Below are 18,436 nucleotides of genomic sequence, written 5' to 3'. Positions count from 1 at the left end.
CTTTGAGAATTTCCATAACATTGCCAATTATGATATTCTTCCATGAGATCAATATGATCCAGTGTAGAATTATAAAAATCCATATATGGAACAATAGAAGGATTAGCTAGACTATTTGAAGTATCTATAAAGATATATTTAAATATGAGTTTTCAGAAATGACAGCCAGCTTTCTTTAGAGAAATGAAATTAGACTTTTTATTAAAAAAAACCCACAAAAATAAGTAAAATATACAGTAAACGGCCAGTCAGCCCCTGAAAAAAACTTAACCTATGGAAGTAAAATCATGGCTGCTGGAAAACATAACTAATCTGGGTGCCATTCATTTAGCTCTTTTCCCCCTGAACTTTTAATATCTGTGCATTAGATTTAAAAACTTATTTGTCGAACAAAACATCTATACAAAGATTAATGCAGTTTTCAGTTTTATATTCTTAAACAACAACCAGAAAATTAAATCACTGCAGTAATAGAAGTGATTTACTTATCCTGACATGCATTTTTTATTTCAGATATATTCTATACAATAGGCTAAGCACTGGCAATCTGTAAATTTTCCAAGCCCTTAACTGACTTGCTACCATAATCATGTAAGGTTCCCAATTTCTGTTCAGATGGAAGGTGTTAGCAAGTGCACCTTCTGTGAGGGACGTGAAAAGACAGTTCCAATGGAAAAGTTTCTATCCAACTTCAAAGGGGTGTGTGATTAATGGGTTCAGGGATGCCAGAGCTGCTGCTGCTGGCACAAGGGAGTCCTGCCACAGATGACTGGGCCACTTTTGCGAGAAAGGCCAGAGACATCTATGTAAAACATAGATTTGTCCTAACAGACAGGTAATTGACTGCACATCACTAGTTTTACTGCCTGGTTGGAAAAAACACCACACATTATATAAGAAAAGCATCGTATTAGAAGAAGGAACACAAACTAATTGAGTCTGTGGAAACCTACTAAATAAAGACAACACTTTGGCTGCTGATGGAATCCACCAAGAACACTTTTCCAGAGGAGGCAATTCTTCAGGCTTTGCAGGAAAAAGTCGTAGAGAAATAAACTGTAGCAGCCTGTCCAGCACTTGCTTGAATCTCTTCTGTGATATCCTATAAGAAATATACTGAAGTCATTTTTATGATAGAAAGCAAACTGTAGAATGTTAGTGGAACTCATAGCTTTTTATGAAAAGTATTCAATAGTTGACAAATTTCTATTGAACTGTACTAAAGTGGTATGGGGAATAGTTAGCAGAACTGTTAACTTTTTCTGTGGGCCAGTTCTAGTCTGTTAGTAGGTATCATATGGAACTCTGGAGTAGATTAGGCATAGAAAAATATAGTATAATTTGTGTATTTTATAGTTGCTACAAATACTGAACCGTGTTCCATTGACTGCCAATAGTCCAACGGTTTTTTTCAAAAAATTAAAGAGCTGACCTAATCAGAACTAACATATTACAATAAAATCCCATTAGCAATGGAAGCACACACTTTCTAATTGTAAACAATAAAGAATGATTTACTTTTTAAACCAGTGAATTAGGAAGTGATGATCGCCTTCTGTTAAGGCAGCAATCTGTCTTAGCAAGTGAGCATAAATAACAAATGTTGACGTGGTACTAAATAGAGGATTCTGTAAAAGATTAAAAACACTGTGTTAGTATTTTGGTTGTAATTTATTTTTATTACAAAAATCACCATAGTAAGAACTGATTGCTTCTATTTATTTATTTCTTTATTATTTTTATACCACCATAAAATAAAATATATCACAGCATCGTAATGCAGCTAGTATGATGGTTTGAATGAATGGGTCCAGAGTGTGGCTAATGTTTCATTTAGTGCGTGGGTGATCATTGCTGCCTTGAAGGAGGCAGTGGTGGGCCTCTCCTAAAGAAACCAATCCTGGAACCCTTGGCCAGGAAGGACTATTGACCAATCATAAAACCTCTTTCATGGGGAAAGTGGCAGAAAGAATTATGATGGGGCAGCTGCAACCATTCTTGGATAATATGGATTTTTTTAGACCTGTTCCAGTCTTGGTTCTGAGCTGGTAATGGCACTGTGCTGGCCTTGATTACTCTGATGGATGACAATTACAGAGAGGGATAAGGGGAGTGCAATATGGGAACTGGGGGCACTGTATTACAGCGTTTTGGGGCCTAGAAATGAGACTGAGTCCATACAGTAGCACTGGGAGAGTGCTTTTCAGCTCCTTGGAAGTTATGCTATGATGTGCCACAGGGCACTATTCTATCCCTAATGCTGTTTAATCAACACAAATTTAATTGACATGAAGCTGTTGGGAGTGGTCATTAGAAGTTTGAGGTCAAGATGCCATCAGCACCCTCATGACACTCAGCTCTTCGCTTTCCTTTTTCCTCCACCCTCCTCACTCTTCTCAACTCTACCTTGCACACATCTCACACATTTTCATACCTTTTCTTCTCTCCTATTGTGCAGCCTGCTTTGCACACATACCCCATTATCACATTTACCCCCCCTTTCCTATCTCCTTCTCTCCACCTGTACACATACCAGCCCCATTTTTATGCCACATCCTCTTTCCTTTTCTGCAGCTTTTTTGCACACACGTCATGTTCATATATGGTACTTTATCTTTAATATTAATAGACACTTAAGAGCAAGTTCGTCCATTAGCTTATTCAGTTAGAAAATGTTAAGCTCACTTGATGGATGTTGTACATATATGGGTGTACAACATGAAGTTCCAGATTCAGTGTAGTCATTCAGAATAAATACTGTACTAACAAGCAAAGTATGTCTTCTGAATGATGGCACTAAATCTGGAACGTCATGTTGAAGACAACACATGGTAGCAGGAGTGAAATATATGACTGTGGGAAGGTACTATGGAATATTTGAGGGTTCCACATCCTTTATCTCTCTCACATGAGGCAGCTGAGGAATGGAAGAGAGAGTCGTTTAAAACGTGCCATTTCCCCCTCTTTCAGCGTTTCACCCTCCTTGCTGAACTCATTCAACAGCAGAAGTTTGAGTGAAGCTGGGGTGGAAGAAAATCGAGATGAAAATTGTAGTTTTAAACAATGGCTGAAGCTTGAGTAAAACAGGAATGGGGAGAAAAAACAAACCAGCTTTAACAAACAGCAGAGATGGGCACAACACAGAAACTAACATCAGAAAGATAACAGATCAAGACTTTCCCAACTCCCTTCTCACTGTACTCACACACTGCTTTCAACAGCTACTTCCCCCCATGTTACCCCTGCTCACGCTTCTCAAACATCTGCTATTGTTAAAATTGTCACATTTCTTCTCTACGTTTGTCTCCATCCATGTTTTACTCAACCTCTGCTGTTGTTTAAAACTTTTATTTTTCTCTTTGTTCCCACCACCCCTGCTTTACAGGAAGTTCTGCTGCTGTTGTTCTTTGTCAGTATCCCTCCCTTCCCACTCCCATGCCATGGTGACTGGTGTTGTGCAACCTGCTTTCTCTTTTACTCCCCTACCCCATGCAAATCCAGGCTTGTGATAAAGCACTTCAAATCCTCCAATTATTGTTGTTATATATTTATTTATACCCTGCCTTTTCCTCTGATGGGACTCAAGGCAACTTACAGATAAAACAATAACTCTTAAAAACATAGAAAAATCAACCATTAAAATACAATTAAACATTGATAGAGTTAAAACAATATAAACATAGAAAATCTGCTTAAAATGAGGGCTGCACTCTGACTTCCTGCAAATCCAGGTTTGTGATGAGGCACTACAAATCCTCTAACGACAGTGAAATAACTGCCTAACATTTTTATGTAGCTAGGAAGAAATGGTTACTTGTAAATAAATTTCACTCACTAGGACACCAATGTGCTAATTCAAGCAATAAAATTCTATGCCTACCCACTTACAAATACCATTACAAGCAGATGTGCTGATATGCCTTTTCAAATAGCAAAATTAACTTGGTTTGTGTTTCCTTGGGTCTCTTGCTCCTCACTGTTGCTGTGCTACGTGTTGTGCGTGAGCACTGCAAACATACAAAGAGCCACACAGGAACAATTAGGGGCAAGTCAAAATAGCATAGAACAAAATGAACGTCAACAGAAGGGCTTCAATGGTGCACTTATTCCTTGGTAATAAATAAAGGGTTCTTTTCCTACCTGTATTAGTACAAAATATGCTCTAAGATCATCTTTTGTACGTGGCCTGAAAGCAAATAAACGGTCCTAGAATGAAACATACCATTTCAGCATGTGTGCATGCCATAAATTTATTTAACATGCAATTCCAACTCCTTTTTCACCTGTCAGGATGTATACATGCAAGCACATACACAAAAACTATGTAGTCTTTCCACATTTAAGTGTATAGAGTAGCCTACAACTTCTAGAATATGACTTCTAAACTGTTAAAGTTTTACTATATCAGCAAAATTAAGGAAAAAAATGTTCCAATTAGTTACATATGAAGAACTCTTTAGAAGACGCAACATTGCTTGCATTTAATTATATGCTAACATAAAGCATAACAGGTTGCTGTTTGAGAAACACAAGTCCCGAAGATAGTTGTGTGGTTCTCTCCATTATGACCTATATTTGGAACAAACCTATCTACAAGTGTGCAGATTCATAACTTAAAAGTTCTGTGCACAAAATGCAAACTTGATGGAGATTTCTTGCTTAAGGAAAGTATTTTGTACCCATTTCTGTGAGCTTTCAGTTACTATTCATGCTTGCTTGAAAATAGTACCGTTTATAATCAGTTTGGAAAGTGTAGCTCAAAAGGCCATGAGAGAACAGGAATAAATCTAATGCCCAATGAATTCTTTGAATCTTTCTTCACAGCAAAAAATGTAGGCCAGATATGTGAAAGATTGTTTTCAAGGACAGTGTCTAAAGAACCAAATCAAACAGAGTGTCAGGGCTTACTGACAAACATTAACATCAAAAGAAGAAGCAGAGGGTAGTAATAAACAGCAGTTCTCCAAAAGAAATAGAGGGTGCAATTCAACATAAGGTTAAGTGGGATATGTGCAAGCAGAACAAGTCTGCTTGTGCAATGGGATTTCCCCCATGTCTGCTCATCCTAAACATCTTCTGGGGTTTCCCCCAACACTTCAGAGCAGATTTAGGGGGTGCAAGGAGGGGATGTGGGGAGGAAGGAGAGGGAGGAATGTCCCTTTGCCTAAGTGGACCTCATTTTGCTTGTGCAACAACTTAACTGAATCTCACCCAGAATCGTCAAGGTGGGGTATGTATTGAGAGTGGTACCATTTCACATTTGTTAACTTTCTTGAGTTATGGTGTGCAGTCTGAAGATCACACCAGATTAAAGAAGAGCCCCAAAAGGATCTCTCCATACAGTGTGAATGTGTGGCAAAATGGCAAATGAGAATCTATGTTGTGGGAAGCAAGGGGGCAAACCCGAGAAGATGTGCCTTAAGGGGCTGAAGGATTTGATAATAATGCCAAGTATAACACACTTTCTAATGGCTGTGAGTTGACACTGGTATCTGTTTCTGCTTTGTTGAGTCCTGGGGACATTTTAGGCATCTGTCTGAGGCCAAGCACACCAACAGCCCCTGGACTAGTATAGAGCTAATTTCATTCCCATTGAGTCATTAGGCATGTAAAACGTGACTGGTTCCTTTAGGAAGCTGGATGCTGTACAAGATGGACCTTTGGTCTGATCTAGCAGAGCTCTTCCTGTGTTTTTAATATTTAAATTGTGATAATACACCATTCTGTAATGGAAGGATATCCTCAATCTCAATTAAGTCCACACAGAACAGAACAAAATTTGCTGATATAGTTTAATTTCTCATTGGAATCTTCATTTGAGGGGCTTGTTTTGTTGTTCTTTATGCCCAAGTTTTTATTTTTAAGCTTCACCTAGTTTAATTAGGCATTAAAAAAATAATTGTATGCATGATTGTTTGGATGGAGAATCCAAAGAATGTTGAGGTCAGTAACAGTATCCTGGAATCTAGCATAGCACTATAAAATGATATGAAAAACTATTGACTTGTTTTAAATGGGTCACTTCATTCTTCTATTATATACACATGGATAGTACAAATAAATATGACAGTATATTCTTATGGCAGCATGTTATGCCTTTTCAGTCCTACAATTTACAAACCTTTTTCTGCCCCCATATACCGTATTTTTCGCTCTATAACACGCACCCGACCATAACACGCATGTAGTTTTTAGAGGAGGAAAACAAGAAAAAAATATTCTAAACGAAACAGTGGATGTATGATTTTTGTGGTTCATACTGTGGCCACAGACATGTGATCTGACGGTGAGTTTGGGGTAGCCCAATGCAAAAATCCTGAGGATCCATGTGGATCCATGTTTGTAACAATGTTTTTGCACCACTGCAGCCCCAGGCAACAGTGGGTGCGTAAATTTTTTTGGTACAAACTGTAGCCATGGACATGCTATGTGACCTGATGGTGAATTTGGGGTGACCCAGTGCAAAAATCCTGAGGATCCATGTGGATCTGTGCTTTGCAACCACGTTTTAAGTGGGGAGGGAAGGAAAAGCACTTAAGGGACAAGGAGCACGCGTGGAGCAGGCTCTGCTTCTCTCCCCCCCCCCCCCTTAGCAAGCTGAAAAACTTTGCTGAAGGGACAGAGAGCCTGCTTGCTTTAAAGGAGCCTGCCGGACAGGAGCCGCTTACACGAGTGTAAGTGGCTCCTGTCCGGTAGGCTCCTTTAAAGCAAGCAGGTTCTGCTTCTCTCCCTCCTTAGCAAGCTGAAAAACTTTGCTGGAGGGACAGAGAGCCTGCTTGCTTTAAAGGAGCCTACCGGACAGGAGCCACTTACACGAGTGTAAGCAGCTCCTGTCCGGTAGGCTCCTTTAAAGCAAGCAGATTCTGCTTCTCTCCCTCCTCCCCCTCCCCCCCACCCTTAGCGAGCTGAAAAGCAAAGCGGGAGGACACTGAAAATCTTGCCTGCTATTTCCAGCAAAGCGGCAGGAAAGAGATACAGAGAGCCAGCTTGCTTTAAAGGAGCCAACCGGACAGGAGCCGCTTACACTCGTGTAAGCGGCTCCTCTCCCACTTTGCTCCTTTAAAGCAAGCAGGCTCTGCTTCTCTCCCTCCCCGCCCCCACCTTAGCGAGCTGAAAGAGCGAGAGGGGAGAAGAGCCGCTGAGTGGGGAGGAGGGAGAGAAGCAGAACCTGCTTGCTTTAAAGGAGCCAACCGGACAGGAGCCGCTTACACTCGTGTAAGCGGCTCCTCTCCCCTCTCGCTTTGCTCCTTTAAAGAAGCAGGCACTCTGTCCCTCTCTCCTCCCCACTCAGCGGCTCTTCTCCCGCTGGAAACCACGGAGGAGGGAAGCATTCGCTCTGTAACACGCACAGACATTTCCCCTTACTTTCTAGGAGGAAAAAAACGCGTGTTATGGAGCGAAAACTACGGTATATTGTGTGCATCTGGCAAAAGAGTTATTGTTGACAAAACCTAAATGAAGATGTTCAACCTAGGACTTGGATGTTTGGGCTACAAGTTACTAATTTTCCAAAATTCCATCTCAGCAGAAACTCTAAATGACTTGCACAATTTAAACGTATATAGAAGTTATAATTACCCTTTCCATTCCTGTAATAAACCATTAATTATTCCCTTGAGGACACACTTCTGGATATCTTGAGGCTAGAACAAATGAAGAAAGAGAGAGAAAACCCACAACCAGCATTTTATCACAGAAGCAAATTCTACAGATATCATTATAGTCCTGTGGTTGGATGATGATAAGACAATGCTCTTGTCAAAATAGTTTCCATTCTTACAATAAAACACAAGTCATTATTTTAAAATTCAGGGGAAGAAATCCTCAGTATTTTGAAGCCATTTATCAATTTATTGCTTAAATCTCCTGTTGGTAGTCTCTCTTCTAAGTTGATAATTCCTATTTTTTCTCATATGAACCCCATCAAACTATCTCTTTTGTTTCCATGTCTTTATATCTCTTTCCAACAGGGATTATCAGGGACATGTTTGTCTACTGTAGCATTGGGTAATATAGCTCTGAATGTAGTTTCTGGTCTCCCATGTATTTGCTATCACATGACTGGCAACAACAGGCAGCTTTTACCCCTTCTGCTATCTGGTGGTGAATGGTTAGTACATTACTGGCGAATGCAGATAGCATCCTATGTCCATCAGCTTTGTTTGATTTAAGGTAAAAGCACAGAGGCTGGGACACAAGGACAAGAAAGAGGTGTATATTGCTGCTCCATTGTTTATGCTACACATTTAGACTAACATAAGCATTTTTTATTCAGTGTATGGAAAACACAGATTATATTTGAACTAAAAGTTTGTTGTATATTATAAAAACTACAATTTGTACATGAACACAACTGTATATTCAATGTACAAAATGTGGAAAAAATACACTATCATTTTACTTACTGAACTTAGTAAGGCATCATAAACAGCATTCACAAACTTAGCATCAACTCCACAGTCTTCAATGGAATTAAAAGGGGCATCAATATTTTTCTGCAAATTGTGAAAATATATTAAAGAGCTGTTTCATGAGATTTGTTATGCCAGAGGTATTTTCAAACTTGCATTACAAATGCACATTCTGTAATAGCATCATTTATAAAACAATATAAAACAATTAACATTTAAAATTGATATTTTCATTAGTTCTTTGCATTCTGATACAAACGGCACACCTTACTACGCTGACACAACCCTTCTCCTGGAAACCACATCAAATTGCTGGTGCTATGCCAGCTCATAGGCATGTTACAAGCTACATGGCCAATGCCATGTTGGCTGTATGAGAGAGATCCTAACCTTTAATCCACACTGCTGGCAGGAGTTAGTATAAAGCAGGGGCAATCTGCTGCTGCAAGGTTCTAAGAAAGGGTGAATGGGTGAATGTGCTTCTGGATCCAAAGGTGGCCCACTTTCTGCCTGAGAGATGACAGCAAAAAAGAATTACCTGCCCTTCCTCCACTACCACTGACATTGACGAAGAAGGTAACTCCATCAAGCCCAGTTCTTTGATTATTCTTAGTGCCATCAAATCGGCTGAGGGAAGAACTGTGGGGCAGCAGCTGCCTGCCCTCCAGGCCTGGACATTGTCATCCAGCTGTGCTTCTGGATCTGATTTGGTGCTTCAGGGGTGGATCTGCTCTTCATCAAGAGCAAGACTGTCAGAGCTGCCGCTAATACTGGCTATGACTGAGTCTGCTTTCCCCTCCACCTTCCCATTCCTTTTTCTTCATGTGTCATATTTTTTTAAACTGTGAGACTAAAGGAAGAGACCATCTTAGAACTGGTTTTTGTAAGCCACTCTGACAGCTTTTTGGCTAAATGGCAAGGTATAAATGCTGTAAATAAATAATAATAACTCCCTGCCCTGGCCAGCAGAATTGGGAATGTGGCAAGGATCCACTACTCTATGCCCTGCCCCTCTGGTCTTATTTTCTCCCTAACATGGTGTCAAAAGTTAGATAAAGTTCTACAGCTTGTTCAGCAGTATAACAAACTATCCATATGCAATCCTTTTATTTGATTTTTAAAAAATGTATGGTATTTATAGCTTCCATTAGTACTGAAATGCTTTAATTAATTAAAATACCTTTAATGGGCATAAGACAGATGTTGAAACAGACTGCCTTGATTCCTCTGTCTCACGATTAGTAGATGACCCTTATCCCATAATAAGCCAATGGGAGCCAAGAACTGAGGTTCATAAAGATTAAGGCATTATATCCATAGTTTGTCTTTTCTTTTTTAAATGCACTGGAATGCTACCAGTACTGCCCTTGTGTGGAGACAGCTGCTGATAACAGAATCTGCTAACATAACATCTGGCCAGACTTAAACTGGGTGGTTGCTTGCAAGCATGTTTCATTTTAAAAATGCAATGGAAGTTTGCTTGTAAAAGGGTAGGTGTGATTAGATTAAATCCCACACCAGCTGAACAGATCATTAGCGTTGTCAGACATGACAGCATCAGTGATTCCCCTGACAACTTCTTTTGGCACATGTGAAGACTCTGAGCTTACTGCTCCCTTCTTCATGGAGGTGATGGGGTGGTTACTTTTTTCCTTGAAAAGTATTGTTACAGAATTAGGGGCGGGGGTGGTCATTCTATTCATAGGCCACTTCCAGGCCTGTAATTCTGCATCTGAGAGGTTTAGAATCTAGCAGAACGAGTTAGACCAGCTTCTTTATTAAGCTAATGGCTTTAGCCCACTCAGCTAAATACCATCATCAGCATTTTAAAGTGTGACCCCTGTTGCCATAGAGACAAATGGGTGATTTTTTTCCAACCTCACCTGGCTGGATACCATGTCATCATAGGACAAAGAACAAAAGGCCAAGTGGGGCTGCACATGTGTGAGTTTTTCAGCTGCCTTGGATGCTGGAGACACAGAGGCTTGACTTTTTCTGTAGGCAGAATACCAAAGCTATGGCTTTGGAGGGACTTCCCTGGAAACCTAAAGCAAGATCTGTTGGAGAATGCTGAGAGCCCTTCCATCCTATGCTCAGGTTGTATACAGGTGTAAATAAACCATATACCCTAAAGACACCACAGTCTCCATTGACCTTCATTCCAAGGTAACTAAACCTTGGGTAAGGGCAGGAACCGCTGGAGTCTCTTGCCACTTGGAGACTGGGGTGTATAAAACACTATATAAAATAGGGAGAGTGATGCTCTCTCCTACTCCCACCTTCAGTTCTATGTGCCTTTCAAAACCAGCACATGAGCAGTTGAACAGAAAGTAGAGTGACTGAAAGCATACAAAGAAAAGAGATGCAATCTGGGACACTGGGGAAAATCGGAGAGCTATGGGGGTGAGAGTGAAAGAAGGCATGGGTACATACTCATATCACATCCAATACAATTGATAACTTTTAATTGCCTGATTTTTCATGGGTTTTCCCAAGCCCACATCCGTCGAATCACAGATGTCACCATTAATTGAAGCATAACCATTACAAATCTGGTGCTTTCCAGTGTTGCTGTGTCACAAAAGCAGGGACCCAATACATGGATTATCATAATTTTTATATGAGATCCCCTGAAAATCACCATCAAATCATAGATCACATGTGTCTACAGATGGATTCTGTGATTTGTTGGTTGCAAAATCCATCAGAATCTGTGCCTGCAACACCTTCACTAAAGTTTTCTGTAGTGCTTGACAGAAGCAGGGTTTTTTTTTAAACTGTCTCAATATAAGCTTTAATTTTATGGTGGATTTTTTGGGAGACCCTGTGTAAAATCATGCAAATTCAAGAGGAACTGTTTTAATTCTGCTGAATTAAACTTTTGCCTAGATCACATTCAAAGGCAAAAAGGTTTTGTGTGTGAACTTTGTTGTTTATCTGGAGTGGGGTGACCCAGAGAGAAGCAACGAGAGCAAGCTGTGTTTCCACAACACACATTCCAGATTCTAATTGTGCCTGTAGGCCCCCAAAAGATTGGTATCAGCACTATCTAGTGGTGTGGGTACAGTTTTCCAACCTTGTGTGTAGTGTACATGCTGTTTTCATATATATTACTCTTCCTGGATTGCGGTGTTTGTAGGGTTTCAGTAATTTTGTCATAGATGAAAAATGCAGTATAACACTGCTAATCACTGTGAAAATGGTCTAACAATCAGTTTCATATACCAATATAAAAAGCCAGTTTTACTATTTTCGTATACAAAATTAGATTTTAAACATGCCATTTTCCTTAATTAATCTAGCTTCTACTTTTGGTTGCTTTGTTTTAATTATTTATATTAGATAAAACATATATTTGCATTACTGCTAGTTAATGTTTAAGCGAATTAAGATGTGTTTGTGGTGATAATGGTGGTTTTTACCTTAAACGCAGTATTGATTTCTGGAAAAGAATCAAACGTTTTTGAATAAAAATCATACACTGTTTTCCAGTCTCCTGATAATTTAGCTTTTTCTATGTCTTCCCTAAACAGAAAGCACAAAATGCAACCAATTATACAGCTAGCAGAATATTTTACACAAACAGCTTTCAATACATTTTAGACACCCAGAAATATAAATACTAAGTTGTATCCCATAGTTGTATTTAATTTCTTTTTCATAAATTTTAAAAATCCAAATTACATTCAAATAGGTGTAATTACATTCATGTAAAAATAGCAACCATAAATGCAGATAAAGGCAGAGAACCTTACATACTTTGGGCCATTAGGGCTAGGCATGAAATAATGAGGAGCTAAGGAGCTGAGATCCAAAGAAATGCACAGCTTCTTCCACATATTCCAAGGCAGCTTTGTTTTGCTAGAACAAAAGCTCCCCATGTCACATAGCAAGCTGCTTTTATTAGTAAAGGAAATTTCACAAGCAGTTTGTGATTTAACACACGGTCAGCTCTTTAAAAAGAAAAATGGTAAAAGTTAAACTATTGAAAGACCTAAGCTAGTTCTTTAGGTACAAACTGATATGCTCCAAGCAGTGATCCATCTTCTCCAGTGCTCACTCCAGAGTGCTTGGGAGGAGATTGCCATTTCTTCCTCTTTTACCCACCAGCCTGGCACAAGACGTTTCAGGAACACAGCAGTTCCTGAACACCATTCCAACCTGAACATAATCCGTGTGTAGCAGCAAGATGGCAACTGTGTGCCATGCCATGTCACCTTAGCAAGACAGCAGCAGAGGTTGCATGCCACAGCAGACAGCCACTGAGCAAGTGAGCCAGCCAGCTACCTCATGAACCATCTGCATTAGGAAACAAGATCACAGAAGCAGAGAATGCATGCCAGGCCTCCTGTCCCTAAATTGCATGCTATCCAGGCAAGGTCATAATGGGTCAGTAGCAGAGGCAGAGTGCCAGACCTGCCATCCATTGTGATGGGACAAGCCACATGATCACAAAAGGGAGCACAGTCAAGGAAGTAGCATCAACAGCAGGGACCAAACATAGCTAATCCATGAGTAAATGAAGCATTCAATCACAATGTGCCCAAGGTATCTGCCTAATGTTGTAACATTTGAGAAAGGCATGTAATGTCTTTGCTCCCCAGCACCACCTCCATCTGCCACCAGGCTGTGAGAGACAGCAGCAGCCACCCTAGCAGTCATGTCTGAGATGGGATTATTTCCTACTTCACCTGCTGTGGCCCAAAGATTCTCTAGCAAAGTGGCTGCTGGAATCCCTGGGAACTGGGAGGAAGGCATGTAACATATTTGCTCCCTCCTAGCATCTCATACATCTGCCTCCAGTTAAAAATACATTCATTTAAAGGAAATTTTTGAGCTGAATTATTTATTCCTTGGTATGCATTCACAGGTTATATAGTTGCAGGAAATTAGAGTATGAAAAAATATGTATTTTCCAATAGAAGATGACCCATTTGGGAGTTTAGTATAAATATTAGAAGCTTTGTTTGGTTGCTGGATACAACATCTAAATTTTTAATTAGAATAATTAAAAAGAACATATCAATAAATCTATTAGCAGTACATATACACAAAATAATGCTACTTACCGGAAGTCTATTAGAGTTTTTGTTTGGATGGGAAGAGGATGTTCTGGCGGGACTGAAACTTTCATTTCTGCTGTAAGTGTATCTACAGAGGTGCGCTGTTTTTGCCTAACATCGTGGCCAAGGGATGGAAGCTCTTTTGCTGATTCAGAAGCAAAAGTTTTAAAAAATCATAAACTGCAACTATAAAAATAATTAATTCGAAAGTAAACTAAAATATAGACACTATGTCTACCTGAACCTACCTGCATATTTGAAAGGAACTACCATTGAAATTCCACATAAACATAGCTAGGATTAGGTTGCAGTGATACCTCATGCCCATACATTTGTGCAAGTCATAAAATACACACACACACACACACACACACACACACACACACATATACATATACATATATATATATATATATATATATTTGTTTTCGTAGATTTTCACGGGTACAGGAATGCAGGTTTTGGTGTCCTCGGGTGTCTTCCCGTGTAAAAGTTGGGGTGTCTAGGCGACGTTTCGACGAGGTCTCACTCGTCATCTTCAGGCTGGTGCTTTCGGCTTCTTGTTACTGGAACAGAGCGGGATCTCAGTGTTTGAGTTCCTATAAATACTGTAGAGGGGTGTGGTGTATTGCCTCAAAAGTTCTGGGCAGAGGGGAAGTTCCCAGGCTAGTGTTCTTTTCTTCTTTTGTTCCTTAATTACTTGAGGGATATCTTGAGTGATTTCTTGAGTGATATTCTGAGTACCACTTAGGTGGGTCATTAGGTGTGGATTAGTTGCTAAAGCCTTCGTGTCTTGACCTCTTGAATTTGTGAAGAGTTTTTCTGTGCAGTACAGCCATCTTCCCAGAAAAACTCTTCACAAATTCAAGAGGTCAAGACACGAAGGCTTTAGCAACTAATCCACACCTAATGACCCACCTAAGTGGTACTCAGAATATCACTCAAGAAATCACTCAAGATATCCCTCAAGTAATTAAGGAACAAAAGAAGAAAAGAACACTAGCCTGGGAACTTCCCCTCTGCCCAGAACTTTTGAGGCAATACACCACACCCCTCTACAGTATTTATAGGAACTCAAACACTGAGATCCCGCTCTGTTCCAGTAACAAGAAGCCGAAAGCACCAGCCTGAAGATGACGAGTGAGACCTCGTCGAAACGTCGCCTAGACACCCCAACTTTTACACGGGAAGACACCCGAGGACACCAAAACCTGCATATATATATATATATATATATATATATATATATATATATATATATATTTGTTTGGATCTAGAGGAGCCCAACAGGAAGGGACTGTCTGAATGGGATGGGATGGGAAGGGATGAGCTGAAGAGGAAAGGAAGTCACCAAAAACTACAGTGGTGCCCCGCAAGACGAATTTCCCTATGGGCTTGCTTTGCAAGACGGAAACGTCTTGCAAGTTTGTTTCCTTTTTCTTAACACCCTTAATACAGTTGCGACTTGACTTCGAGGAGCAACTCATAGAACGCGGTGTGGTAGCCTTTTTTGAGGTTTTGGGTGATTTTTGAAGCTTTTCCAAAACTTTTCCGACACCGTGCTTCGCAAGACAAAAAATTCGCTAGACAAAAAAACTCACGGAACGAATTAATTTCGTCTTGCGAGGCACCACTGTATCAGATGCACTTTCCATGAGCCAGGAACTGTATAAACTGTGGTTCTTGATTCTGGTTTTTCCCCCTAAACCATAGTTAAGACTAATTACAGTTTGTCCCAGTTTTGAAAGAATGACAAGCCACAGAAACAAAAGCTCCCAATATCCTTCCTGTGGCCATACAGGAGGAGAGAGGAGTGAATGAGTCTGAGGCTTGTTCTCATAATGTTAAACCATAGGTTAGTGTTATGTCTAAACCCACTCATAGAATTAACACTTATGAAGTTCCAGCACCTGAGGCACACAGTAACATTCAAATTCCTTTCAAACTGGAGCTATATTTCATATTCTAAGACCAAGAATGTAAAAGAAACCTTCTACTACACCAATTTAAATGGGAGTTTATGAAAAGTTTGAATAAATCACTAATCTCAGTGGGATAATATAATTTTAAAAAGGAAAGAAAGGTTTTGTTCATGTGACTTAAAATAATATGTTTCATGATCCTTATGCTTCTGAACATCAGTGTCACTGATGTTAAATACAGCAACACCCTTTTTAGCATTATCTTTGAACAAACTAGAAATAAGCACCAAACAATAACATACTAAATTATCTGTAACTAAATTAATTAGTAAAAATTTTAAGAAGCTTTAAATAGCTGTACCAGTCGTGCAGTTTACAACAGCACCTTAAAGAATACTATATACACTGAAAACTATTGATTATAAAAATAATTAAAATCCTTCCTGAACTCTGTTCTAAAAATACTTGGAACTGTTTAAGCGATGGTAAGATTTGTAAAGCGTTGTACTGCTGAATAATGGTTTTGAGAATGTTGCTTGGTTACATTATGCAAAAATCACTTAACCAATGTATGAGAGGCAAGAATGTTAATGAAAAATCTGATGAACAAAGCATTTCTGATAAGAGAGACTAGATTATTAGAGCATTAACTGGAAATGAATGGGTATGAAACAGTGCCATTTCTTCAATGACTGATACAAATGTCACAACGTGGCATGGTTCAATTCTAGATCAGAATTCCAAGGGTCAATTTCCAGTTTTACTCTACACCCAAACCCTTCCAACCATATTCTAGCATATATTCAAATAGGCAAAGCTGTCATAAAACCTGTGTTATCATAGATACAGTTGCAATTCCTGTGGCAGTTTTTTCAGCTGTCCTATCCAGCAACAGCAAATACTTATGTATAGTGTTTAACATTAACCAGCAGTACAGATCCTGTTGGATAAAAAAAAAAAAAAAGACTTGCCCCCAATGTCAGTCATATTCACCCATACTGTTCTGATTGTAAATTTAACAGTCCTCTCTGCCAGGGGCAGAGGAAGGGGGTGCGGTGGGTGTGGACCACCCTGGGTGTCACCACTGAGGGGGGTGACAAAATGCCGGGCAGCACTCACCATAGGGACTGCAGCGTTCCCGAGCCACGTGTCTCTCCTGGGAGAGACATGGTGGCTTGGGCGCGCGTCGGCTCTGCACTGCCCAAACAGTCTGCCCGCTGTCTCCCCCCCAGCTGTAGGGTGGCTGAGTGGGTGGAGGCAGGCAGACTCCAGAGGCCCCACAGTGTGCCCTGCCCCTATGGGCACCCAAGCGGCTTCCTCCACCGCTGCTGTCTGCCTGTGATGGCAACTCAACCCTGACTACAGTGGTACCTCGGTTTAAGTACTTAATTCGTTCCGGAGGTCCGTACTTAACCTGAAACTGTTCTTAACCTGAAGCACCACTTTAGCTAATGGGGCCTCCTGCTGCTGCCGCGCCGCCGGAACCCAATTTCTGTTCTTATCCTGAAGCAAAGTTCTTAACCTGAAGCACTATTTCTGGCTTAGTGGAATGTGTAACCTGAAACGTATGTAACCTGAAGCATATGTAACCCGAGGTACCACTGTATTCTTACACACTTTTTCAAAGAAAGGCCTTCCAAAGCATCCAAACTATCTTTACTCAAGCTCTTTCAACAACCCCACTTCTTCTATACTGCCAATAGGAAAAAAATCTTGACATTTAAAAACAGCTAAGCAGGCAGCAGGCTATGATTACTGCCACTGAAAAGCTTACTACATGCACAAAGTGCACACTGTCAATGTTACACTCACGGTAGCTATTTCATCCTAAAACTCCCTACTGACTTATTTATCTGTTCTAACTTGCATTTGTTAGACTGTTAGCTCTTATTGTGCTGTGTCATTTATTATGACTTTAGAGTACTTTGCACGAACACAGTTCTGCTAGCAAGCACCAAGGCAGTGTCACAACACAAACAAAAAACAAAACAGCTACTAACAACAGTGCACCAAGTAAATAATGGCTAAATAATGAAACTTTTGTTCTCTTACCGTTTTTTATATCTGCAATAACAAATTCTGTAGGTGAGCTTCCACTTCCAGTATCTTCTTGTTTCTGGCTGATGGTTGAAATGAAACTGCTGAATGGTGAAATATCATTTTTTGGTCCCGCCTCCAAGCTCTGCAATTAGAAAAAAACAATTCAATGCTGTGACATACAAGTTCCATTGATTTCAGTGGAATTTAGGGCTACTTCAAACATTATGAGAGTCAAACACACATTTTTAATATTGACACAGTGTTGACACGTTTACATTTTTACATTCATACACCTCTCTTTCCAAATTGGTTTGTCTGTCATATTATATTAGTGCATATACACTAAAAATGTAACAAGTGGAGTTGTTAGGTACACCAAATTTTATCCGGGTTCTACCCTAAAAAAGTATATGCAGACACTTTTCTCTCTAAAGGTACCGTAGATTCTGGCATATTAGGCGACTGGGCATATCAGACGACCCCCCAAATTAGCAGCTGCAATTTGGTGATTTGTCTTATAAGCCCAGTCACCTAATACGCTAGGCAGATCCGCACCAGGAGAAAGTCGCCCAGCGCGGAGCCCGCTGCCCGCTGCTGCGGAGCCGCTGCCGCAGCAGTGGAGGGCAGGGGCAGGCTCCGCTCCGCACCACCCATACCCGGCGTATAAGGCGACCCCCGACTTTTTAACCTCTTTTCTGGGATTAAAAAGTCGCCTTATACGCCGGAATCTATGGTAGATGTTAAAATCGATATGAAAATCTTAAGTCCTCAAACTCATTGAGGACTCTCTGGAGCCTGGATGTGCAAGAGACCACCTATGGAAGAACCCCCGGACCAGAACTCTCCTCCTAAAGGACAGCTAAAGGTGGAACCATGAGAACTAAATGAGCCCAGAGTAATGCCATTTGCAAAAATATTCCACACAACATGCCACTCTCTAAACTTGGGTACTTGGCTGACTAGTTCTTTAACCCTTTGCTTTGTTTTAACTAGAAAGGGA

General features: G+C 40.2%; 2 protein-coding genes across 3 annotated transcripts in view; one reads left to right on the top strand and one right to left on the bottom strand.

Annotated features, from left to right (window-relative positions):
• The window catches only part of ANKRD1 (ankyrin repeat domain 1), a 190,615-nt gene that overhangs the window by 39,238 nt on the left and 132,941 nt on the right, over positions 1-18,436 (top strand). The window lies entirely within an intron of this gene.
• Positions 1-18,436, bottom strand: part of HECTD2 (HECT domain E3 ubiquitin protein ligase 2) — a 61,739-nt gene that overhangs the window by 11,784 nt on the left and 31,519 nt on the right. For both annotated transcript variants that reach the window (XM_083503061.1, XM_083503060.1), the window contains exons 2-10: positions 17,449-17,578; positions 13,481-13,619; positions 11,834-11,936; positions 8,406-8,495; positions 7,579-7,643; positions 4,141-4,186; positions 1,519-1,628; positions 954-1,102; positions 1-124 (exon numbers count right to left, since the gene is read on the bottom strand). In XM_083503061.1, coding sequence (XP_083359187.1) covers positions 1-124; positions 954-1,102; positions 1,519-1,628; positions 4,141-4,186; positions 7,579-7,643; positions 8,406-8,495; positions 11,834-11,936; positions 13,481-13,545 — 752 coding nt within the window. In that variant the 5' untranslated portion in view covers positions 13,546-13,619; positions 17,449-17,578. The remainder of the gene's footprint in view (positions 125-953; positions 1,103-1,518; positions 1,629-4,140; positions 4,187-7,578; positions 7,644-8,405; positions 8,496-11,833; positions 11,937-13,480; positions 13,620-17,448; positions 17,579-18,436) is intronic.

The sequence above is a fragment of the Podarcis liolepis genome, assembly GCF_965112155.1.
Source record: "Podarcis liolepis genome assembly, chromosome: 5".
NCBI lineage: Eukaryota > Metazoa > Chordata > Lepidosauria > Squamata > Lacertidae > Podarcis > Podarcis liolepis.
This window is presented reverse-complemented; position numbering and strand designations above follow the sequence as displayed.